Below are 25650 nucleotides of genomic sequence, written 5' to 3' on the forward strand. Positions count from 1 at the left end.
TGAACAAAGTGAATCAATAATCCAGACATGAAGGTCCAAATAACAATTTCCAATTCAAAGTGTGACACAATGGAACTCAACTTGGAGATATTTCTTAAGTGACAACAGCAAGCGCGAACCGGAGATTAAACGCGAGCATCCAAAGTGAAGGCTGAGTCACAAGTTACACTTTCAAGGTAGAAAATGTAGGAAGGGTACCTGGAGTTTCCATTACCTTAGGCACAAATCTGTCAGGGGCACAAACTTCTGTTTTCTCTTCGTTAAATTGGAGAAAAATGTCAGCCATCCAAGTTTTAATAGATTCTAGATGCAAGATGTGCAGCTTAGAAACATCTCGGGGCTTAAAAGATATACGACTGAATATCGTCTGCACGGCAATGATAAGAAATGTCCTTAAAAGTGCTGAAAACATGCTGAAGAAGGAGCAGATACAACAGAAACAGTACAGGCCCAACAGTGTGCTACACAGTAAGCAAGAGATGTGGAAAATGACCTGAAATTAGAAGCAGCCACAGATAAGGATCTTTCAGACAGATTTGAAGAGACCACTCCAAAGCAGACCTCGATACACCCACACAGTGTCTCAGCCTGCCAATCTCAACGCGACGATCAACAGTATTAAAGCCAAAGATCAAGTCCAACATCGGTTAAACAGAAGATTGTCCTGTGTCACATCAAGATGTCTCTGGAGACTCCCAGAAGAGCCGTTTGTGTGGAATAAGCTCTGGAAAAGCCAGAATGGAAATGATCAAGGCTGCTGTATTTGTCCAAGACAGCTGTAAGCTGCTTAGGCACAACCTTTTCTAAAATCTTAGCAATAAATGTGAATTTTGAGATTCATTTGAAAAAACAGGCACAGCAGGTGGCGCAGGAATACCAATTTCACTAATACAGTGTTGAATACCATCACAGGATTACCTCTGCTCTTTGAAACCAGGTATGAAAAACCAGCAGCCCTCGCATCTCTCCCTGAAGCGTTAAAAAACACTGAAAGATCCTTTAAATGAAGGAGATGAATGCGTAGACGACTTGATCTCCACAAGTGCTCAACTTTTTCAACAAGAACGCTTTAATGCCGTCATTTATCCAAGGAGAAGAGTTTCAGGAGCTAATCTCAGTCAAACAGGACAGACTTATCTAAAATAGAAAGACAGTTATCGTTAAAATGATTCAGTGAGAGCTCAACATTGTTATAAGGGGATGGAAATAAATTAAAAGCAGAAAATTTATCAGCAGTAAAGGAATTTAGGATGCCGGAGCTACCCAAATATAGAGGCATGTGAAAGTTAAAGAGAGTATGGGGATGATCAGAAATAAAAATATCTTTAGAATAAATCCAAAGTTAATATTTAAACCCAAAGTAAAAACAAAGTCCAGTCTGTACCCTCGGGGTATGTTTGAGGTCAGGTATATGCTGGGGAAGATTAAAACCACAATGCTGATAAATCGAGGTTAAGTCAATGTGTGTGTGTGTGTGTGTGTGTGTGTACTGGAATCCCCAGCTACAGCCTGCCCAGATATCATGACAGTTCATCAGATCCTTTAGATATCTGCTAAAAATCAAACCTCATGGTGACTATCGCTATATTTATCACTATCACTATATATCATTTAGCTTTTTAACATCTAGTGGATCATATTTGATACATGTGATTTTGCGATTTTTTTTAAAATTTCTGCATCATCAGTGACATTTTTCTTCCCCCTGAAAAACCTAAATAAATAACACACAATACATTTTTACATTTTAATATGATACAAAAACATGAGGCAGATGCTTCGGTTCAAACTGACTTACCCTTTTCCCCATGAAACAATACATCAGGAGATCTTGTGTAAAAGATGACCTTCCCTATTTAATTATATTAATATAAGCACTGACGCTGGTGTGCTAGATTGATGATTTTCTTGTGTGTAGAAATACCACAAAATTAAAATAAGGGCGTGCTTTTAAACAGATTTGTAATATATGATGGGAGACTAGCAGCTTCTTGTAAATGTAAGCATTTCAGCCAGTAAACCCCCTCCCCCAATCACACACATACACACGTTGGGTATTCATATGTTGTGGGGACATCTAATTAACATTATGTTCTCATTAGCCCCTTACCCTAACCCAAACCAAGAAAAATGGATACCTAACCCTAACCCTTACCGTCATTTTGAGTCTAAAAATATGCCTTCAAACTTCTGGGGACCAGGATTTTGGTCCCCATAAGGGCTGTTGGTCCCCACAAAGATATGAATACACGCTCACAAACACATACAAGCAAAACAAAAAGCGCAATTCCACATATTCAGACAGATTCTTCATTTCTGTCAATGCATCCTGTGTTGAGCATAAATATGAGGCTGCCTTTATTGCTGGCTTGACCTTTACTTGACAGTAAAGGATCCAGGTGATGGATATAATACAGCCGCTTCATTATTTTTGCAGCAATATGAAATAAATAGAAAACATGCAGACAAGAGTCAAGAAATGGAAGAATCTGGCATTTTACACAGTTTTGGTACATATCTAAAGCATTTCTGTCAGACTCTTATTTAAAGGCAATATCTTATTCTCAGCCACATGATGGCAGTCTAAACCTACACTACAACAACCATCTGACCATAGCTCACATTTACAGAGCGTAAGGCAGATGAGGTAGTAGAAAAATGAGCTGACTGCAGGTTTTGACCAACCTTGTAAACAGTCATGGCAATTTGCATATTAATGAAGAAACTGACCTCACAGCTCATTGTTCGCCAGTGGTGCTAGTTTCAGTTATTGTGCAAATGTGCTGTTTATAAGGTTGGGGAAACCTGCAGTCAGCTGAGACTGAAGAAGTCACGTGGATGAGTGACAAAATATTTCTCCCACTTAAAACGCCACGTCCAGATGAACAGAATCAACTGTTTGGGAGGCTTTATGCTTTAAGGAAACATTTTAATCCCAGTGAGTGTGTTTTTTTTCCAGGATTATCATCATGAAAATGCTGGGAATCACATGCTATAGCCCCCCAAATTGTCACTCGTCAGTGACTAAAAGTGGGTATTTAGATAAATACCTCTAATAACTCAATAGCTTTTATTAAGCTAACTAAAAAACTGCAAAACGTAACTTACTTTCCATAGAGCGAGACTGAGCAGGGCTAACAATAAGAGTCCTCCCAGCGTGCTTCCAATGATAATCCAAGTAGGAATTCTGTAATCTCCCTCCTTCCTGATCTCCAGTATTATCTGTTGGACAAGATGACAACACATAAAATTTGTTTTCTCTTAAGCACGCAGACTGAATTGTACACACAGGCAGCGATAAATGGTAGTTTTGGCTTAAATATATAAGTTTAAATAAATATGATTTTTGCAGAATAGCACAATGACAATTCATGAATTTTGATAAAGGGCTGAAAAATAGTTCTGCTTAAAAAAACGTTTTCACAGACTGATCAAGTACATCCATTCACCTTTTACAGTCTGTTTAAAAAAACATGATAATAGTGTCTGACCGTTTTAATGACCAATAGATGGCAGCAAAGATTAGTGTTTGAGTCCTGACTCATACATGTTGTGCCGCTGGTCCTTTCGGTCCCTAAGCACCACACAGCATGAGTGCTCCAATACTAACATTTACAGTGTGATTATTCACTGTTTCAGGTCTGTGCTCATGAGCTCAGCTGAAGCAGAAACTTTGTTGTTTTCTTTTTCATTTTTTAACAAAAGAGGTGCTTGATGAAAAATGTGTTTTTTTCTTCTTCTTAGTTTTCCATGAATGGTAACATTACATACGAGACACTATTTGAATACTTAAAGTCTACTGAAATAAATTTCAACAGCTGATCTCGAGAACCGGGCACATGGTAAGAATAAAATCCAGACGAGGACAGAAGTAATTTAGAGCACTGGTTGTTGCCAACTCACATGTCTGACAGGCCTCTCTTCATGTAAAAACATGGGGCTGGAGGAGGGGAGCTCCACTGATGCACTGGTCACCAGTTCCAGGATTTTAAACTTCAGCTGGAGAGGAAATCAAAACAAGCGGGCGCTTTTAACAAACAGATGACACAGCTGAATGCACTGCAGAGCCAAAGTTTTGTAAAAAGTGATAAATAATAATTCATGCAGCCTGTGATCAGGTTTAAGCTCACCGCGTGTAAGGTATCTATTCTAAGTGCTCCAGTGATTCTAAAGGCAACATCTCTGTAGTAAGCCACATTGACTGTGCATTGAATTGGAAGAGTTAGTGTGTTGGATCGGTTCTGTGGGAAGAAGCAGATCGAAAAAAAAAAGTTAAAAGAAAACAAGTTGAGTATTAAACTTTTATCTGGGAAAGAATTTGAGAGGTTTTATTGACTTTACCAAGCTGGAGAAGCGTGACAGGTCTTCAGGTGATGCCCTGCTCTGTGCCACATGCTGAGGTGGTAAACAGTGCGTACCATCTCTCTGAGGTGTGACATGGGGGGCAAGAAATTCCTCTTAGTGCAATAAAATGTTATGTTTCCAGAAAAGCAGTGAAATAATATGCTGATAAGCTGGAGTTTATTAGATCATGTTACTAAAAAGAATGATTATTGTTCAGTAATTAATGTAAAGTAAATGTAATGCACTGATAACATGTGATTAGGTTTGGACACTGTGTATCTGAGGTTAGTCTGCCAAGCTGACTCTGTCCTTCTTCTTTTGGCTGCTCCCTTTAGGGGAGTCCACAGCTTCCATCTCACCCTGTCCCCACATCCTCCTCTGTCACACCAACACTCTGCATGTCCTCCTTCGCTACATCCTTTAATCTTCTCTCTAGTCTTCTTCTTTTCTTCCTGCCTGGCAGCTCCATCTTCATCATCCTTTGTCCAACATATCTACCCTCCCTCATCTGTATACGTCCCAACCGTCTCAGCCTTGCCTCTATTACTTTATCTCCAAATGGCTCAACCTGAGCTGCCCTTCTCATTTCTAATCCTGTCCACTCTGGTCACTCCCAATTCAAAACGTCACAGGCTGAACCTCCAGACTCGAACATGTTAAGAGTTTCAGCAAGCTGACCTTGTCCAAAGTTTTAAGAAGACTTATTTACAGAACCTGTGAATCTGTATTATTCCAGAAAAACTTTTCAGAAATGATGAACTTCAATAGTAGAACAGGTCTGCTCAGTTCAAACCAAACAATCTTTCCCCTAAACAGTAGCAATACCACCACTGCTCTTCTGTTGTTATTTACTGCTGATATTTATGTGATTTTTAGCAGAACAATTGCAAGTACCAACTGATGATACAGGGTAAACACAAAAAAGTAAAAAAGCAAAAAGCAGCATAGGTGGAAAGGAAACTGACTGAAACCCAAGTGGCAGCTCGTCAGCTCCAAAGTGCCAAAATCTCACTGATTACATTATGTCAAGGCTTAGAGTAACAAATGATTTAGTCCTAGCCACTCTAGCAATTACGCTGCTAATTGTCTGTAAGGCATCTTTTATGCAGCGTGTTAATATTAGCCACTGTAAGCGTCTGTTATCACACCATGGAGTGCTATAATATAAAAAAATTTGCCACATGTCCTTCATGTTCTGTTTTTGTATTAACTGACAGTAAGTGTGAAGCTCTGCACACACCTGGTCAATATGGAAGTCGGATATCTGCAGGAGCTGGTTGCCGTTTTTTGTCATTTCTGGGATCTCGATGTTCAGCTGCAAATCCTTTACCGGAAAGTATCCAAGATTCTGGATCTAAGGCACAACAGGGGGAATCGTGTAAACTATTTCCCAGCTGCAGTTTGAATTAAACTCATGGTGGTGATAGAACTGATCTCACTTGGAAGGTGAAGTTGAAAGGAGGACCGATGATGCCTGGCTCCTCCAGTGACAGCTCTGGTTTGATTTCATATCGAGTCGGATTAGAATCCCTGTCAAAGTAAATGAAGAAAAAGTAAATAAATAAACAAGCAAACAATTAACATAAAGTTCCCATTCCAGCTGCACTACTAGCATCTAATTTCCCCCACAGTTACATTCAGTATCTTCCAGATTATGCCAACACAGTTTGTTCTAGCCAACTGCACTTCTAAATTCCTCGCTTCCCAAATCAGCTCAACAGAATGTATTGTTTGGTAAAAAACAAAACAACAACAACTACAACAACACCCACACCCCGAAAGCTGACTAACCTGGTGAAGAGAAGGTCTGCCTCGTACTTCAGCGAGTAATAGATATCATTGAAATTATCGGCTTTGCTATTTTCTTCACCGTCACTGTTGAAAAGACAAAAATATTCAACAAATAGAAGTGATGATCTTACAGCGAGACGCTTATCCTTGTATTATTTTTAAATATCTTTGTTGATCATTAAAACACAGAACATTTGTCTACATGCAAAGCAAAAAATAATTGGGATGTCAATAGATATAAAGTGATGTCCATACCTGTTGGCCTCCAGGATAACCCGGAGATGATCAAGGAAGGTAGTGCGACTGAATTCGAACTCCAGGCGAAATGTTACCTACAAAGAAGAGGAAGTAGAGATTAGAAGCACACACTACCCATTTATTGCTTTTCCTAAATTATATTTCATTTGGCTATAACAAAACTCTAAAGCACTCCAGATGCTATGCTATAGAGCATTCCTAGAATAAAGGACGCAAAAGAAGTCAAGTCCGCAATAACCTACTATAATTCCCGGCTTTGACCCCAGGCAGCTGCTTGCACAGTTGTTGCTGCTTAAAGAGAGCCTGGGAATTTCCCCTCAGTTGAAGACTATGTCCACTACATACACACACATTCACTCACTCAAAACTTCCAGTGGAAGCCAGATTCAGGGCAAAATAAAAGCAGAGCAGTAAAAAGGAGACAGCCAGAAACAGAGAAGGTAATGGGTATGTATCAAAATTGGAACCCAAGTCTGCAAAGGAAGCTTGATTGGCAGCAGAATGCAGATCTAGGAGAGCAGAGTTTAGCTGAGCATTGTTTACAGTCCTCCATGGCGTAATGAAATCCTGAAGGAATGCATAACGAGGTTTACTCCAACTTCCCTCTTCCATATAGATGGACTCATTCTCGAAGCAACCACAGATTTAGCACAAATATAATGATCTCGTTGCGTATCATCTTATCCCAGATGTGGAAAATGATCCCTGTCCTCCTTTGTTAGTCCTATCGCATAACATGGGGAAGAATGGTTAACCTTGACTTCAGCCCGCTGTTTCTCTAGAAGGATGGCTGGATGAAACACAAACATAGGAATCCAGACACGCGCAAACACACATGCACACATACAGTTGTTCTGGGTTTTGAGGGCATGATTGCCCATGGTTGGAGAATGTTCGTGCATCTGCATAGCTGAACACAGAAATTCAAACAGTGCATGTTTCTCCTCTTCCTCCTCTGTGTTTCTTCAGTCTGTCTGCCTCCTTAGGCCACATTCGTTGTCAGTCGTCAAACCGCTAGTAACTAGAACCCTTCTCTCTGCATACATCCACAAAACCTAAAAACACATTTGCTTCCACGATCACGTGCAAAAGGAATCGATTTTTAGACGTCTTGTCGCTGTTGGTTGTAAAGTTTACTGAACAAACTTGTTTTACACGGGTCACAATCAGCTGGTAAGATCCAAACAAGCGTGATAACTGGCTAATTTAAAAAGCTTGCACCGAAGTTCCCACTTTCCTTCAGCTCCACGGTGGTTTGGGCTGGCTTGGCAGTGGCACTGGTGTACAATCAGCCTTGTTTAACTCTGTGCCACATTCTGAAAAGGCTCTCGACCAGAGCACATCAGTTTTGTGGCTCTGGATGCTGTTCAGGGTCAATGAGTGGGTATGAATCACTTAGTGAGCTCTAAAGGGTGACCAGGTCTGCTTGGTTCAGTTGTTTGGGAGCATTACATAGAAATTTGGGTTTACTTGTTGCCCAGGAGATCACCATTGTTTGCGATAATCACATGGTTAGGACATTTCATGAACTCTTTCAGTCACCTTCAGTCCTTCATTCCTGCATTATTAGTCAGCAGACTTCGTGTCAGTATAGAAAGCTGAAAGACTATTGTTCAGATGTCAATGAAAAACACATTTAAAAAAGGGATAACAGCTTTTAATTGCACTGACTGATGTACGACCAGTGTCATCCCTATCAAAGTCAACACAAAGATCACCCTCCTAAAAATAAAAAGTAATGCCTTGCTGTAAAATACCCCGGAAAGTGCACAGCCTCATAAATATTGTTGACTTTATAAGCCTGTGGAAAAGCTTTGTACAGCAGAAATGAATGTGAGAATCACTAACAGATGAGGAAGAAGAAATGCATCTCGGTGTCTTTCGTTCAGTCTCACCTGAATAATGCTGAGAGAAGAGCAAGTCTTATCTGTTGTGTTTACCCCGTTGCTAAGATGCATCTTCCTAATGCAATAACAATTAAATCTGATGTTTTTATACTGAAAAGAAGAAGAGGGGTCCAGACTGGCTGATTTGTTTGTCCATATTAGGGACAGCTACTTTAACCTTTAAGAAAATACCTCTAAAACACGAGAAGTCACTGTCATCATGAGTGACGACAACGGATAAGCTTTGAATGGTGTCCTAGAATCTCCATATTGCAGGTTTTTCCATAACACTGGTATGTTTTCCTCCAAATGACAATGCGCTCTCTTTTTTACATTGTGGAATTTCATTCTTTACATATAAAAAAACAACATGATGTCAAAGTAGTCCAGGTACTTTGATCCAGGTACTATCCCTGCTGCTTTGCTTTCTTAGTTGGATTCGGTGGGTGGATAATCATGTAGGTAAACAAGCACATTTAAGATGAGAATCTCCCGTTCCAGCACATCTCAAACATGCTGCGGAGGCCACTTCAGTACAGTGAACATGCTGATACAAGGAGGATGGATTCATGTTTTCAAGTTGTTTAGACCAAATTCTGAGTCAACCATCTGAATGTTGCAGCAGAAAAAAGACCAGGCAATATTTTCCCAATCTCCTGCTGTCCAGTTTTGTTGAGCCTGTGTGACTTGTGGCATCCACTTGGTGTTCTTAGCTGAAAGGGGTGGCGCACACTGTGTGGTCTTCTGTTCGTCTGTTCCAAGGTTCAAGGTGTTGTGCATGCTCTTCTCCATACATTGATTATAACAAGTGGTTGTTTGAGTTTCTGTCGTGTTTATACAGGCCTTTGTCCTCTGACCTCTGGCATCAACATGGGATTTTCACCCTGAGAACTGCTGCTGGCTGACACATATTTTCTCTTTTTCTCTGTAAACCCTAGAGATGGCTGTGTGGGAAAATCCCAGTAGATCAGCAGTTTCTGAAATACTTAGGACCAGCCCCTCTAACAACTTCAAGCATGTCACATTCAAAGTCACTTAAGTCCATGCCAACAGTCATGTTAATGTTTCAGGCTTGTGGCATTCATCAGAGCACTGATGAATATATGCAATATGATATGATGAAAGGTATAGGGCTGAAACATTAGCATGTCAGGTTGGTGTATTTGATATTTGTTAACTGAGCTGCTGCCACTTCACTGGTTGCTCAGATATTTGCATTAACGAGCACTGGAACAGGTGTACCCAATAAAGTTGCAGCACGTGTACGTGGTCCTCAATGCACGTCGTGCTCGCAGTATGCATGAACAATGACGCATTCAGGTTTAATACGGGACAGGTCTGGGGAACTATGTTTATTATTACGTATAAATGTGCTTTCTGAAGGCGATACTCTACTCATAAACATGTTGTGGCAGAGTTAAAAGTCTGGATGAAACATATTAAAGCTGCAGTTGGCTGAAAAATCTGGAGAAGACCAAAACAGGCAGAACATACAGAGCCAACATCTGGCATCTCCACCCCTTCTCTTCTAAGCAAATACAAGTTGATGAGCACAGGCAGAGACACTGAAAGAAAATTAATGCTGATTTCTGTTTTGACATAGGGGTTTGAGTTCTCTCAGATTTCTAAAGCCTGAAATCAGAGCCCAGACGAGGAGCAAGACTTTAGTTTCTTCTCGAATGATCAATTACTTTATACTGGTGTTTTGCATCAATTTTCTCCAGTGGCACCAACTAATCTTATTTGGGAATTGGTATGAAAACTGGCATACGGATGAATTTCACTGGGCTGGAAAAGCATTGCATCAGCTTTATGCTTTTCCAGACACCTCTTCAAAAACACCTAAAACATTATAATATAATAAAAAGTTACAGCTTATCAACCTGAGATGTTTTTTTAGTTAAATCTCTGATGGCAATGAATCCAATATATCCTTTTGCTGCCAATGACAATAAGCCTTATCTTATCTTATTAAAAAGTCACAACGACATATATGAATTACGTAAAGAAACATGGTTAACTCACCTGTGTTTTGGCCCTCATGAAGGGTGCGCTGACATTGCAGAGCTTCTCATTCCTCAGTTTGTCCTGGCTGTAGCACTCTATTTTGATGTCCGAGTTGTCCTGAATGAAAAATGTCACTGCTAGTCATAAATGTAGAATTTACTTCGTCTAACCTGATGGTTAAACCTCGGACTCTTTGGAGTAACGTAGACCTTTTAGGCTATTTGAGAACATCTGTCCTGATAAACCACATGAAGAGTTTAAGGTCATGATAACACACCTTGACAATGAGGCTAGAAAAGTGCAGATTGGGTGTGTAGGTGATGTTGAGGCGAGCGTTGTATGCGTTCTCTCCTTTGTTCTCCAGCCGAACATCCACCACCATCCTCCGCCTGGTTGCCTCTAGCACCCTCAGAGATCCCTCCGTCTCCCCTTCGCTTTGGCGGCGACAGAAGGCACCACGAGACTGTATGGACTGTGCACAGAACTGTCTGGGAGGCAGCGAGGAAGGAAGGCATCGCATTATTTATTTACTCGTTGCAAGTGTGCAAATAAAATTTGTCCGACTGTGCGACTGTAGGCATGGTGATGAATATGCGTATACCTACTTTGGAGTCATCAGGTCATTCATGCTCTGCAGCGCCAGGTCAGGGATGCAGCGATCGTCCTCGTCACAGCCGTTCCAAAAGGGCAGCTTACCAAAGAGACGAGATCTTTTTACATCACAGAACTACTGCTGCTTCATATTTTACCCAGATGATGATTGATTTTCCTCGTTTTCTGTTGTATTCTCTTTCTCAGGAGGCTCATATTAATCATGGCCAAATTATCTAAATATCGAGGTCAGTATATGTGTTAAACATCTACTGCTCGAACTACTTGGTTGGAGATATTTTTCTTTACAGGCATACAGCTCTGAAAAGCCTCATCCACCTGCTGTCCAAACCTCTTTGAACAATGCTTCATGCAAAGCTAGAATAGCTATGTAGCTGAGCATGTTATGTGCATGTTGAAATATAGGACATGGTCAGATTGTCTCTTACCTCAGTCTTCACCACAGTAGGCCAGCTGTCATCTAGAACTGGTGCGTTTTCTGGATCTTGTAGTGCCACTTGTACAGTGAACACTATGGGTCTGGCGTAGTCGGTCGTTTCCTAATGTAAAAATGTTATTTTCAGAAATTAACCAGCAGATTTTCTGTATTATGACACTTTGTCTGTGACACTCAAATATCTATGTTTTGCTTTAAAGAAGTTTATACATGTAGGTTTTAGATTTTAGCCAGTGACTAATATCCATAGTGATATTTTGTGAGCGATTCTGCCAGAACTGTTTTGATCATGAAATGATTTGTAAGAAGAAAAGCAACCAAAATAACATTAAAACCGAATCTCACCATGACGTGAAAGTAGATGTGTTCGCAGGTCTCTTCTCCCGGAAGCAGGGTCAAGTTTTGAGGCTGCATCTTATTCGGGTTATCCAACATCGCCCGAGGATTGTAACGTTTCTCCGCGATAGAGACATTGTACTTGATCCCTAGTGGGTTGTGGGAAGGATTAATATATTACATTTCTATATGAAACCGTGAAAAATCCTGTTTGTGTTTTTAAGACAGACAGGCTTCTGTTCTTACTTATGTTAGTACAGAGTAATTGATAAATGGCAGCAAAAGGACATGGTAAATGACATCATTGTAGCACTGCAATGCAATATCAGCTTGGCTCTTAACATACGCTACATGTGTGACCAACACATATAAAAATCCAAACCCTTTGGCCTCAGTACTGACTCATTTCCAAACCGCATTGTTTCAGAGGCTTTCATGGCATGAGGAAAAATCTACCAAGGCTAAACTCATGCATGTGTTATGTTTGAGGTCAGCTAGAGAAGCTGACAGAGCTGCAGAGATCTTAATATGTTACGCAAAAAAGATCCGTGCAGATAACGGATATGACATTTGGAACTTTTTCTGTCCTTTTCACCACATCGCAATTACCAGTAAACGTTTTTCCTCTTTAGATGAGGAGAGCTGCAAGTTCCAAAGCAATTTTTCATCCTCAGTCTTTAGCTTGTACTTTTCCACTCTGAAAAAGTGTTGAGATACATAGCAACGCAGTACTTTCGCAGAATTCCTGTAGAGGAATTCTTTAGTCAGTCTGTCTGTTTAAAGAGCTCGCTATAAGACACTCTGAATAGATATTTGCATAAAAATGAATGGCTGAAAAAAAATCATTTTATGCAACAGACCACAGAGATTTCACAAACAGCAGCACATCTGCCATCCATTACTACCCAGACACGACAATGAAAGGAAAATTAAATAAACGTGTTCCACTGTATGCAACCATGAAGGGTAAGTTACCTCCCTCTGTTCCTCCTCTCCTCTGTTTTGGCACATATGATAGATATGATAAAGATGCCACGGGGTCAAGAGGTTAACTCTGAACATGCTCCACTACACCTCTCCTTCCTCCGCCACTGAGCCCTGCTTCACTGTGAAACTGGACCCCGCCATGATAGCTATTAAAACAAACTGCGAGCTGAAAAAAACAGTGCACTTAAATGCATCTGGGTTGCTTTTGGTGGCACAGCACATTTTTGCAGACTTGAGTTATCTGGGAGCTTTCACCACCATCAAACAAATCTCTCTATTTTGAGGAAGCTGAATGCAGCCGAGCAGAGATAAACTTCCAGATGCATTCCTGACAGCGCTCGCACACGAAAAGGAACATTTGATAGCGCCACAGTCGCTCAGATACGGTGGTTTTTTGAAGGCAGCAACATTAGCTTTGGCAGAGGAACAACAGTGAGATCAGAACCTCTTATGCTAGAAAAGAAACATTTTACTTTGGCACCACTACAAGTAAAAGGAGTTTTTATGGGCAGCCATATGCTGAAAAGTGCATTGAAGTAAGGACATGAAAGATATATAAATATATGCATACATGAATTGCCTTTTTTCACTTGAAACCGGTTATATTTCATCTTGTCTTGTACAAATATCCAAGTTGCTGAACTATTAAGTAACTATGGATCCAAAATATACATGAATATTGTTCCACATCAGAGAAAATGATATGATAATGATGTGATAATATCCAGAGCCACTAGGGTATACATCTTTTTTTTTTCTCAAAATCTAAAACTGAGTGCTTTACTGTGAAACAAGTTTGTGTTTTTTTCTTTTATAAATCTTTTTTGTAACCTGTCAGTATTCTAGGGTGGGCAATAAGTAGTTTTATTCACCTTGCCAAGTGCCAATCTTGTCATGTGGAAGAACTAGAGAACTTTGCAGTGGATTATTTTTGCTGGCTTACCAATTTCCTGTGTGGGAGAAATGGCTGTCCTGGCTGTGATGTTGAAACATACAATGGCTGACATACAGGTCACGTCTTTGCCACCTCTCTGGCAGTCTTTCACAAAGATGTTGATCTTACTGGGCTCAAACCTCACAGTGGTATAAATACGAACAACGCTCTGGGACCTGTGAGGGCATAGAGGGCGTGACAGATGACAGACTTTTAAAAATTGCAGTTGAAATGCAAAACTAATGATCATGAAAATCTTTGAATTAATTGCCAAAATAAATTCATAGGAATAACTGCAATGTCTATTTTATTTATTTTTTTTATAAATACTGACCAAAGTAGAACAGCAGCACCGAGGGAGCCTACAGCTAGGTCCACTAAACCATCATCGTTCATGTCCATTACGCCATGGATACTGCGGCCAAAGTACTGCAGGCCAGGAGCCAAATCTGCAGCTGCTATTCTCTAAAACAAACACAGACGGTTCACAGTGACAACAACCAATGCTTACAATAACCTGCTTAAAATTCAGTGCACCCATATATACAATTTTGCAAATGAAAACAAACTTTTTGCAAAGCTCCAGTGTTTGAGGGGTTTGGTTTTTATTAGAGTGAATATTTCCTGCAAATATTGTCTTTGTTACCTACAAAACAAGCAGTCCTCTTCCATGGAGTCTTCTATGTTACTGCCATTTTTTCTACAGTATCTCTGAACAGACAAACCAAACACTGGCTCTAAAAACAGGCTTTTACCTGTGTTCTAATGGAAAGTTGATTTCACTTGATTTCAGTTGAGAACCGTACTGCTAGACACCAATAAATTTTACAAACTGGTCCTTTAATAGCATAGGAGTATTTAATAAATCCAGAAATTACAGAAGAGTCACTCATAATAATTAGCTTACAGTACATGTTGTAAGTTTCACCTACTAAGATAAAGTAGATTTTAACCCATCTGTCTATCCATCCATCGTCATTCACTTAATTCAGGGTTGCTGGGGGGAGTTTGAGCCTAGCCCAGCTGTCATACGCCAGGTACAACCTGTCAGTCTGTTTTACAATACTACTTGTTGCATATTTGCATTCATCTAAGCTGTTACGAGTAGGAAGAATAAAGACTTTAACAGGTTACGTAAATCCACGGCTGGCCAGCTTTGGGAAAGTTTACATGTATGTGCTACAGTGTAATGCACCGCACCACCTACCTGTTTATATTTGCGTAGTATTCTGTTTTGTTGGCTAAAGAAAATATAAATGGCTCCTTTATGCTCATCTTCCAGTGGAGCTCCCACCACCAAGTCATTGAACCCATCACCATTCAGATCAGGGACAGGAGCAAGTGAAGAGCCAAAGCGAGCGTTCTGGACACCGTTGTGAATTTCCAACGATCCTTCAAGGAAGAAACGATTCTGAGGGGGAGGAAAAAATGACAGTTGTAATTGTTACTCCTAATACAGTGGTCTTGTTTCTTTCTTGGTTCCCACACATAAATATCTAGAGGCTACTGTCCCATGGGGGAGAATTTTAACAGTTTGTATTTATTCACACAAACATTCGTGACTATCCACTTTGTTACTGGTGTTGATAAATAGACATTAGCATTAGTGGGGATTCCCATAGTGGGGGATCTGGCTGCTCACCCCCCCAAAAAAATCAGCTACAATAAACAGAGTTAGTGAAATAAAACACTGTTAATCACAGCAAGAGATCAGAATGCTTTTCATTCCTTTCCAAAGCTGGATTCTCCCCTTAGACGTCAGTCCATGTATTAGCAACTGGAGTAAATGACTGATCATGAGAACTCTGGATTATTTTAGAGTTATTTGGATATTTTAGAGCCTTGCTTTTGTTACGTTTACTCACATTCATGAAAGGACTTCTTTCAAAGTCATATTGGCTTGTTGCATTGGTTTGTTTTGACTGTCTTCATGACCTCTTCTTTGCTCAGATTATCACAAACTCTGAGTGGGCCAGAGACAGCAGTGCACATCTTGAACTGCTGCACTTGGATAATAATCTTTAAAGCGGACCTTTGTATGAGAAATTATTTGGCCGAGGCTAGTATGTGTCATTCCAACTTACTCACACTGTAGCAGAACTAACAGTTTAAAGCAGTATTTCCCAACCACTGTCCCGCGGGATATAGGTGTGCCGTGAGAAATGATCACATGTGCCGTTGAAGATTGTCGGGTCCCACTCGATTAGTACTCTAAGCGACCGCCATGAGTATGGGGAGAACAGTTACATTCTCTACCACTAGAGGGCAGTACAACTACCTGCTCCAATTAAATGGGTTGCCAATTGCCAGTAAAACAGAAGAAGATGAAGAATAAATTACAAAGCAGTCATCCAGTGAGTGAGAAAACGGAGCGGGTAATAGCAATCCGGTCTTTAAGTCTGACGTCATTAGCCGTGTCTGGGCCCAAACTCGCTGCAGGGCCATAAGTCAAACGATCACTGCGGGATCACTGAGAGTTGAAAAACTGTCTAAATTCTTTCATCTGTAATAAAATGATCAGTGTGGCTGCTCTACCAGGTGTAGCAATTACGTTTAACATCCAGGCATCCATGAAAATTGAATTTATTAAATTTAACGGAGTTAGAAGTTAGGAGGGAGTTAGCTCGCTAGTTTCCATCTAAATATAATATAGCATGTCCTGACTAAGGGATTTCTGAAACAAATTAAGACGTACAGCTCTGCTATCACTTCCGACATAAATGAAGACAGGAAAGTAAACAGCAGTGACATTTGTAGGGTTACTGAATTTAGCTATATAATGATGTGCTACGTGATTGCTAGCCACACAGCTATGTTAGCATAATATGAACGGTGAAGCTGGAGGATGAACGCTAACTTTTTCCACTCGATAAAAGTTACTGAACTGAACAATACAGGTTACTTCTGCATGGGCTTGGCTGTAGTTACATCGTAAGGTTTTAAAGACTGAGCTGAATGGTAATAAAAACCGAGAGAGGTGGACAGTGATCACTGACTGTTTTTAGGGGCTTTTTGAGATTAAATAGAACAAAATACAAAGCATTAAACATGTTAAAAACACAAAAGACCCTAGCATGAGTAGTTGTCAGAAGAAAGCAAAAAAGGGGACAAACCGAGCATTTCCTTCGGGATTAATAAAGTATATCCGATTCTGATTCTTAAATCCCGCTATACCTGGTGCGCGGGGAAAAATGTATCAATATGCTTTTTGTGACATTTTTGTTTGGTGGTGTGCCATGTGATTTTTCAAATGTGAAATATGTGCCGTGGCACCAAAGGGTTGGGAAGCACTGGTTTAAAGGGTTAACGGGGATGACAGAATGGCTGATAATTTAGATAATTCAACCAAAACATAATCATGACAACTTTCAGTTTGTTACTGCACAGTCACATTCAACCATGCCACTTCAACCAGAAACATCCTTATGAGTGCGCAGCTCATAAAACGTTTAGTGTGTCTGGTACATTGGATACTTGTATATGGGTGAAGGCACCAACAATGCTGGACAATGTCATCCCGATTCCATGTTTCTCAGTTTATTCCATAATCTGCACATCGTAAAGCGCTAAACTAGCCTTCCTGCAGTCCAGACCTGTCGACCACGGAAAACATTTGGAGCAATTTTTCTTTCAAAACAACACAAATTAGGTCTCATGGTTCCTAAATGCCTTTGACTGTTATTTATATTCATACGTAGCATACGTAAATATAAATTATATCTACGTATGCAAAGTGTTCCAGTCTTTTTGTAAATGAAGAACTTACTGTGTCAAAAAGACATTTTTACAAATAGCATGCAAAAAGTCCCAGTGTACCATATGTTCCATTTAACAGAATAATCAGTGCCTTCTGGCTCAGCCCATTTCTTCATTAAAAGGACAGATCTGCTCGTTAAATCATCCACAGTTCATTTATTTAGGCATCTCATAATAAGAGCAAGGAAGTTTTTTTGTTCTCTCTGCCCTCGGTCCAGCTGCGTTTGTTGTTTCAATTACACCAAAACATCTTTAGTTAACCAATCATGTCGTGTTTTAAACAGAAAAAGAAACAATATTTTCTTCTAATCAAACAGATGATAAGGTTTGGCATCGCTTCTGTGTTTTCTACATAAGCCTTTAATTCTTCCTGTTTGAACTGAAATATCTTAAACATCTGGCAAAAGAGAGAAAAATAATGGAGGAATTTCACCTTAGGGCAGTAAAAGAACTAAAGACTGCCATATAACTTTAGTATATTTATTCTGACGCTCTATTCTTAGTAAGTGTTGAGTCAGATGGACGATAGCCACATCTATGAAAGCAACCACCCGACTGGAACATTTTTCAAAGAGGCAATCTGACAGAATGGAGCCAAATAATGGAGTCGATCAGTAGTCATGCATATCATTGCTCCACTTGGCATCCCTGATCATAACATAATTCAGGGCTGGCAGACGAAACATGAGATCACTTGTTTTTTCAGTTGAATAAACGTGAAGGGGGTTGATTTAGGATGGTAGTTTTAACTTCTCGGCTACCTGATGTGTGCATGTGTGACACAGAAGAAGATTGATAGAGAAACAGGGAAAAATACAGTCAGCAGTGTTTAAATGTGAAACACGTGGCTCAACTAGAAGGCCGTGAAGGGTCATAACCAGTCTGTAGTGGCTTAGGAGCAAGTTAAAAAAAAAAGCAACTATTTTTCATCGGCTGTCAGATTTTAGGTAACTTTGGTTAGATTTGGACAGAGTTTTCTTTACTATTTATTTCTGTAATATGGTGTACTTTAAATCATTTTCATCATCCCATCTGCATCAGGCAAACATTTCTTATAAGTGAAGTCATACTATTCATTTAGATGAGACTCAGGATAGTGTTTTAACATACAGAGAGAGAACTGAATGAGACAAAATCATTGCCAAAAATTACACACAAAATAAAATTAAATAAATAACAGAGGAGAAGTTTTGAAATTTCGAATTTGTTTGCATTTTTATTTTGTTTTCATTTTGTAATTTGAAATAAATTTCAGTTCGTTTCCAGAGTCAGTTTAGTTTTAGTTTAGCTTCTATTAGTTTCAGTCTTGTCTCTATTAATTATTATTGTATGGAGGATATATGTCTAACATCAGAACAGCTACTTCAATAACAACACAAACCTTTTTCAAAGTAGTTGACTCAGTCTTGTAGGCATCCAAAGTCTATCAAAGCCTCATGAGGCAAGGTTTGATAAAAAAAATAAAAATAAAATTGAAAAATTACCAAACCACTAAATCTGAGAACATTTCTTCCATATTGCTTGTAATATTTTACTTAGTTTTAATTTAGTTTTATTTTTTACTTTAGATAACTGAAATCTTTGTCACTTCTAGTTTTGTTTTTCTTTTCCTTTAGTTAACTAACCTTCCTTATGACTGAGGTGACTTTTACAGCACTGTATTATCATATATTACAGACATGATGAATGTTTAGGACAGTTGCTATTACACATCCAACTGATACATCACTTTTGTATTAACCCTACTGTGGCCTCCACATTACCAGATAGTGGTTAGAAATTATACTAAATGTCATGGTCCTGAGTCTGTGGACTCAGTGGTTTTGTTTTTATTATTATTATTATTATTGTTATTATTGTTATTATTATTATTATTATCTTGGTTCTAGCTTATTCTGATTATGTATTCTGTTGAGGTTCTCTGAGTTCTGTCAGTGTTTCCGGTTTTACTTTGAAGGTCTGTGTCTCTTGTCTCCTTATGTCAGTTAAGATCAGCTGTGCCTCTTGCCTGTTTTGCAATTCCTTGTTCCCCTCCGTGTGTGTATATATAGTGTGTGGTTGCCTGTGCTCGTTGTCGGTCCGTCGGCGTTTCTTGGTGTTTTTCTGCGTCTCTCTGCTCATCATCCCGTGTTATTATGGTTTCAGGTTTGTTCATTAGTTTTCCCAGTTTAGGTTTTTGGGTAGCTCCTCGTTCATTATTTCCTGTTTTTGCCACTTTGCCACCATTGTCAATAAACGCTCACTCGCATCAAAGCCTTTGCCTGCATTTTGGGTCCTTCCTCCACAAACACCACACAGCTTGCCCCGCTCTGTGACACTAAAACAGCACAGAGAGTGACCTCAAAGTGAAAGGAGACTCCACAGAGCTGAAGAAAATTGAGCACACTTCATTTACAAGAAGTCATGCCATAAAAATCTAAATATTAATTATCAAGTAATTAAAGCTTCTTTCAGCTTCTCCTGTAGTCATGAGCAAATAGATTTACGTACTTTATTTGGCAGAGTTTTACACCAGGTGTCCTTCTTAATGAAACATTTCCTTCTTACCACTGATTTGTGTCTCCTCTCAGCCGCTAACCGTGTTTCTTTCATGTGTGAGCCACTACATTATTGGAGCTTCTATATGAAACAAAGTTAGAGAATAAAAGAATATGCTGTGCATCCATTTTTAGGCTACTGACCATAAAAAAAGAATTTTAGTGTCTATTAAGTGGCCAGCATTACCCTTTCTAAAATAAGACATTCCTGGTTGCTGAGGATTGGTCTCCGGACAATTAAAAATGCATTAGTGCAGAATCACATTTTTGACTATAAATATCAACTATGAGCCCAGCTGCATATTTTTTAAACCAAGGAATTCCAACTTAAGAAGTTTTCCAGGACAATATGACTGAGCAGCATCCTGGAGCGACACCTGAATCAACCACATTATTAATTATCCAGAACACGTGGCATTTCTATCCTGGTGAAGAGAGACTTTTTTTAACATGCGATTTCTGTTTGTGTTTAGTTTTTAAGCTGCCACCTGTGATGTGGTTTGGGGGTACACTGGATATTTAAATGCCCCTTCTACGCCTGTTCAATGGATTTGAGACAGCTGAAGACATTCATTATTCCAACGAGCATGACAGACCTGGAACACCGGGAAATTTCCTTCTATTAAAGAAAAGTTCTCGCCTCCAAATGGTTTGCTGGAAATGGGTTCAGAGGAGAGAGAATACTTTCCTCCTGAGTTCATTCTGCACATCAAATAAAGTTGGCACACTGGCATGGCAGGCTGTCATTTGATCTGCGCATTTAATCTGGACAAGATCGTGTGTCAAATGTTGACAGTGGTGCTGGAAAACAGCAGAGTATAACTGGGAAAGTAACTGGGAAAGGCTGGGGATTAAACATTTGTCGACCCAGTTCTGTGCAGCCGTTGGTTAACGCTCGCGTGCATTTATATACCTACCAGCTCTGTGACTCTGTAGATGTAGACCTTTCCTTTCTCCAAGCCTGCGCTGAAGAACATCGGTGCTGACACCAGAAGGTTATCAGTTATACCGTCTCCGTCGATATCCACAGGTGCAATCTCACTGCCATAATAGGAGCCAATCTGAAAGAAACATTAGTGCGTGCAGTGTGAAGATCTGTATGATTTATCAGTTTAAAAGCATTTCAACCAGATGATGACATTGCCTGCATTTAGTTTGCTAATTAAACCCAATCACAAATGACACACTATACAAAATAAAATACTCTTAAGTTCCCTCTTGTGGTTTTTGCACCACATGATGTTTGGGTTTGAGCTTGAGTGGCTTTTGAACTTCAGTATTGTCAGCAAATGGCAGCTTGCCAGTGGTCAAAAGTCTTGACACTTTTGTAGAAGCTCAGACTGTGGGAGCTTTCCAGAGGGAGCGTAGATCAGTCACCGAAGTGGATGAAACATCATTAGAAACATCTGCCTCTTAAATTTTTATTTTTTGCTCAAGACTTCTCAGCTCAAGAACATTTTCTACAAAAGAAACATCTGCTATTTTGGATGAGCTGCTGCTGACAAGGTACAATGTAAGCTGCTGCAAGATCACTTCAGGCTTGCAGCCTGTGAACCGCTGCCAGTTCTGAGTGTAGTGGTCATTAACACACGGAGCCACATCCCCTTGAAATGATGACCGTCTTAAAACGTAATGTGACTCAGACGGATTAAATTCATAACACATGATCGGTTATCCAGTCAAAGTCGTAAAGTTAAAAATGATATAACAACAATGACACTAAGTGAAGCACAAAATCGTAAAAAACAATGCAAACAGTAATGGAGATTATATACAGCGATTATATACGGTTTCTTATGTATATATAGTTTTTGGACTGCAGCAGTGAAGCACACTCAGTTATTGAGCTTAAATTTCTAAATAATTTTGTTGGCCGTTAGCCTTTTCTGAAAGGGTACTGCATGTCATGATCATTTTCCCATTCATTTGATCAAATTTTATAGATTATTGATTTGGAGTTAATTCAGTGGTTTTGAAAGCTAAATTTACAGGATATACTGGGTGCTGAAATGTCTTTAACAGAGACAAAAAACAGTCCATCCCTTTGATCTGAGATAGAGTCCTGCACTGCCAGATGTGATCCTGATTTTTATACAGTGCTCTACACGTACACCACTGCTGGAGTTTATTAATATACACCCACGTTTGTGTTTTATCTATGGGTTTGATGTTAGAGTGGGTATCATTTAGGAATGGGTGGCACCAAAGGATGATGTCCTGTTCTAAAACCTTAACCAGGTAGTCTGCATATGTAAGGCAAACTCTGGTTGCTATAGCCTCAATGACTGTTATGCTTCCAAGACCAATATTAGAATTGCATCATAGCATCAACTGGCATACAGCTGCTTAAGTATGAATCAGTCGGTTTTTGGCTGTGGATGCTACTGTACCTGCTGGCCTTTGAGGGAGTGGAGGATGGTGAGGTTGCCTGAGTTCTTGAGTGTGAAGATGATCACTTTGCCGGTGTGGTTAAATCGTGGAGCACCCGCTACGAGCAGACGACCATTTCTGGCTGACACCACAGACGTCACAGTGTACCCTGTTTATGTAAAAGAAAAAAACATGACGTATAAAAATGCAAACACCACTCACAGACAAAAAGCTACCAGAGTATGCAGCTTATACTTATCTATGTATAACAATCCTTTCTGCAAGTCATTTTTTTAAGTGATCTCTATGTAAGTTTAAAGTATAAGGAACCTGCCATTTATGTTAAATCTTACAGCAGTGATTTGCATGAGTCAGGGAAAATGACGATAGTGATGCAATTTGAGGACTTAAATCTCAGTAAGCTGGATTCAGTAAAAGCTGGCGTTCTGGTTTCTCAGGTTTCTCCGATTTCATCTTCTATTTCATTTTGTCTTTCCCCACTAAAAATTCCAATTGCTCACTGTATACTTTTCCACCTTCATCTCCCATCTTCATACCTCTCTTTCCCCCAGCTTTAACTTTCTCCCTGTCTGTCCAGAATTCTCCTTCCACCTCATATACGATTCAGACTAGAATGCCTTCTATTGGCCGCCTGCTGGATAAGCTCAGAGACAAAACCACTGATGGCAAAAGCAGAGGCCTGTGGTCATGGAGTGGAGATGGAGCTGGATATGGTGGAAAGCATTTGAGAAATGGGTACACTTTATGGAGATGGTTTGCAGCTAAAACAACTGGTACTATTCCACAGCAGTCATACATCTCAGCACCAGCAAAAACAAAAAAAGGTTGGAGCAGAAACTAAACACTGATAAGAGAAATGGCTCAAAGGTTCTTTGATCTAAAAATAACATTTTTCTTTCCTGGATTTCTTTTATCTTTTCAATCATTTCCGTAAAACGTGTCCAGATTTTTCCACTTTTTAAAACTCCCTTAGGCTGTTGCAGTACTTACCCAAGTAGGCACCGTGGTTTTTGAGCTCTTCGGGAAACTCCTGAGCATAGGACAACTTAGGAGGGACCACCTTCCCCTGTCGTGTTTCCTTCAATACAGCTCCGTTCCAATCATAAGCCCCAACAGCACCCACCAGAGTCCCATCCTGTATGTGACGTTAAGTAGTTAATAAATGGATGTGCACGCAGAGCAACAGAGAAAATCCTTCTTGTGCTGCACATGTTGCATATGGACGCAGCACAGTAATTACTGTGTGATGATGATTGCGAGGACACAGTCATGGAACATAAAGGTTTCCAACCAGCATTATGTGGCAGAGTCTTGAGTGTTTGGCTCACCTTAGCTAGATTAATGACTGTACGACTCACTTATGGTGAAATGTAATCTGGTGATAACTCTGAGGGGAGTTCTGAACTTTTTGTACTACTTCAAACAATACCAGGAAACTCTAATTAGGATATACAGTACCTCTGGCTCCCTCCAGCAGGTCATGGGATAACATTCACGCAGATATCAGGATAACAGTGGAAAACTTTCAACCTCACAAGCTCTTGCACATTTACCAAATGAGTTACCATACTCAAGGTATTATGGTCTGTGGGATTTGTGGTGTTTGTTTTTGGACTTTACTGCTATTAAGCGGTTTCACTTTTTCATGGTTATTCTTACGCTCTTAGGTTTGTTTCATTGTTTCCGACTCAAGTTTGTGATTCTTGTTTTTATTCCTGGTGCGCTATCAGACACAGTTCTTGTAACACTGAACTTTTGGTTCCCATATTTTCTGTCTTCTAGTAATGATTCTTGGTTTTGGCTTGTGTACATTATTAAAATCATTGAATAGCAGTCCCTCTAGTGTTTCTGTTTGTGTCTTGCTCTGTGTGTCTTTTTTCTCTGACTTTCTCTGTGTCTGTCCCATGGATAATTTTTTATCCTTTTACTTTGAAGGTCAGGTTTCTGTTGTTGTTCCTGTCTGTCCTCCCCCGACTTCACTGAATAGTTTCACTTGTGTCTCATTCCTCACCTGTTTGCCATACCCGGTCAATTTTCAGTATATTTAAAGTCCTGTTTTGCCTTTATTCTTTATCATGTCATCTTCATGTCATCAGTCAGGTACTCCTCATTTAGCCTGCTTCATTTTTGATTTCTGTTTGTTTGGCTTTGTTGATTCTGCTTTGGAAAACCTTTCTTTTACTCTGCCTGCTGTGAGTTTGCATTTTTCTCCACTCGGACCTGAAACCTAACAGAAGGTCTCTATTTAAGCAACAGCTTCAGACAATTTGGACACTAATCTTCATCAGCTCGATCCTCTTTGTTGGTAAACATTTTTAATAAACTTTTACAATAAAAATGGATTTTCATCTTCTGAGTTTCTTATGTTAAAGGTACACAAGTTTTTCCAGAGCCCTTGTTAATTTTTTTTTAAATTTTTTGGGCTCTCTGGTATTGCCCCTGTGGATTCTTTTGCCCGCTGAGCAACTATAACAAGCCTTTCAGGGAAACACAAGTTTATCCTAACCTCATATTTCCTGTTATTCCTGAACTTCAGAGCTAAGTACTAATATAAAATAAATGAAAGCATGCAAAGAAACCAATCAGATCTCTGCTAAATATGGTATTTGTAAGTTAACATTCAATGAAGGAAACAAAGCTGTAAGTAGAAATCAGCTGTAGCCACGAGGAGGGACTGAGGGACGATTTTCTGTATTCCGTAGTTCACCATACTTTGTATCAGCGACACTGAAATTATAGGGTTCCTCAGTTCAGTGGGCCCATTTTTTTTTCTCGCTGTACAGAATATGCCGACAGCACACTTTCCAGTATTTGAGCATGAGTTGGAAGGTTTTCGATTCCTTCCTAAAAGATGGAATTGTGTGCTTACCGCGCTTGCACTACGTCACTCTGTAACAGCAACGTTATGCCAGTGTGGTTATGTGTTTTGGTCAAAACGGTCTCCATGGCATATAAATGAAAGTCCAAAACAATTCAACCTCATAATCCAGTGACCTATTTCTACTGCAGATTCATTTTTGGACATAAAGTATGCCTTGCTTTTATTTTGAGATTGTGAACCCTTTACTCTACAGTCAGAGCTGCACAAACACACAGCTTTGTACTGGCGATGTACATTTTATCCCAGCTAAAAAACAAGTAATGGATATTCTGAAAAGTATTAAACACCGGAAACAGTTTTTGTGCAAAATGCAGATATGATTTTTTTCTGTTTTAACATTAACTTTTATTTAACCAGCAAGTAAAACTCATCAGTTTAGGTATCAGTCAGCACAAACCTATACCCGTCTTTTTTTTAGGGGTGAAACCGGAACTCCTTTAGAAATCCTTTGCTAGCACAGGGAGAGTATTCAAACCACACAGAAGCACCCTGTG

General features: G+C 39.7%; 1 protein-coding gene across 1 annotated transcript in view; it reads right to left on the minus strand.

Moving 5' to 3' along the window:
* The window catches only part of itga11a (integrin, alpha 11a), a 51141-nt gene that overhangs the window by 1356 nt on the left and 24135 nt on the right, over nucleotides 1-25650 (minus strand). Inside the window, exons 11-29 of the mRNA XM_031744474.2 lie at nucleotides 23266-23410; nucleotides 22275-22423; nucleotides 20802-20945; nucleotides 14799-15002; nucleotides 13926-14056; nucleotides 13601-13767; nucleotides 11680-11819; nucleotides 11327-11437; nucleotides 10892-10977; nucleotides 10564-10774; nucleotides 10305-10403; nucleotides 6391-6467; nucleotides 6136-6219; nucleotides 5784-5874; nucleotides 5585-5698; nucleotides 4342-4425; nucleotides 4131-4241; nucleotides 3904-3999; nucleotides 3109-3222 (exon numbers count right to left, since the gene is read on the minus strand). Coding sequence (XP_031600334.2) covers nucleotides 3109-3222; nucleotides 3904-3999; nucleotides 4131-4241; nucleotides 4342-4425; nucleotides 5585-5698; nucleotides 5784-5874; nucleotides 6136-6219; nucleotides 6391-6467; nucleotides 10305-10403; nucleotides 10564-10774; nucleotides 10892-10977; nucleotides 11327-11437; nucleotides 11680-11819; nucleotides 13601-13767; nucleotides 13926-14056; nucleotides 14799-15002; nucleotides 20802-20945; nucleotides 22275-22423; nucleotides 23266-23410 — 2358 coding nt within the window. The remainder of the gene's footprint in view (nucleotides 1-3108; nucleotides 3223-3903; nucleotides 4000-4130; nucleotides 4242-4341; nucleotides 4426-5584; nucleotides 5699-5783; nucleotides 5875-6135; nucleotides 6220-6390; nucleotides 6468-10304; nucleotides 10404-10563; nucleotides 10775-10891; nucleotides 10978-11326; nucleotides 11438-11679; nucleotides 11820-13600; nucleotides 13768-13925; nucleotides 14057-14798; nucleotides 15003-20801; nucleotides 20946-22274; nucleotides 22424-23265; nucleotides 23411-25650) is intronic.

The sequence above is a fragment of the Oreochromis aureus genome, linkage group 1 (assembly GCF_013358895.1).
Source record: "Oreochromis aureus strain Israel breed Guangdong linkage group 1, ZZ_aureus, whole genome shotgun sequence".
Taxonomy (NCBI): domain Eukaryota; kingdom Metazoa; phylum Chordata; class Actinopteri; order Cichliformes; family Cichlidae; genus Oreochromis; species Oreochromis aureus.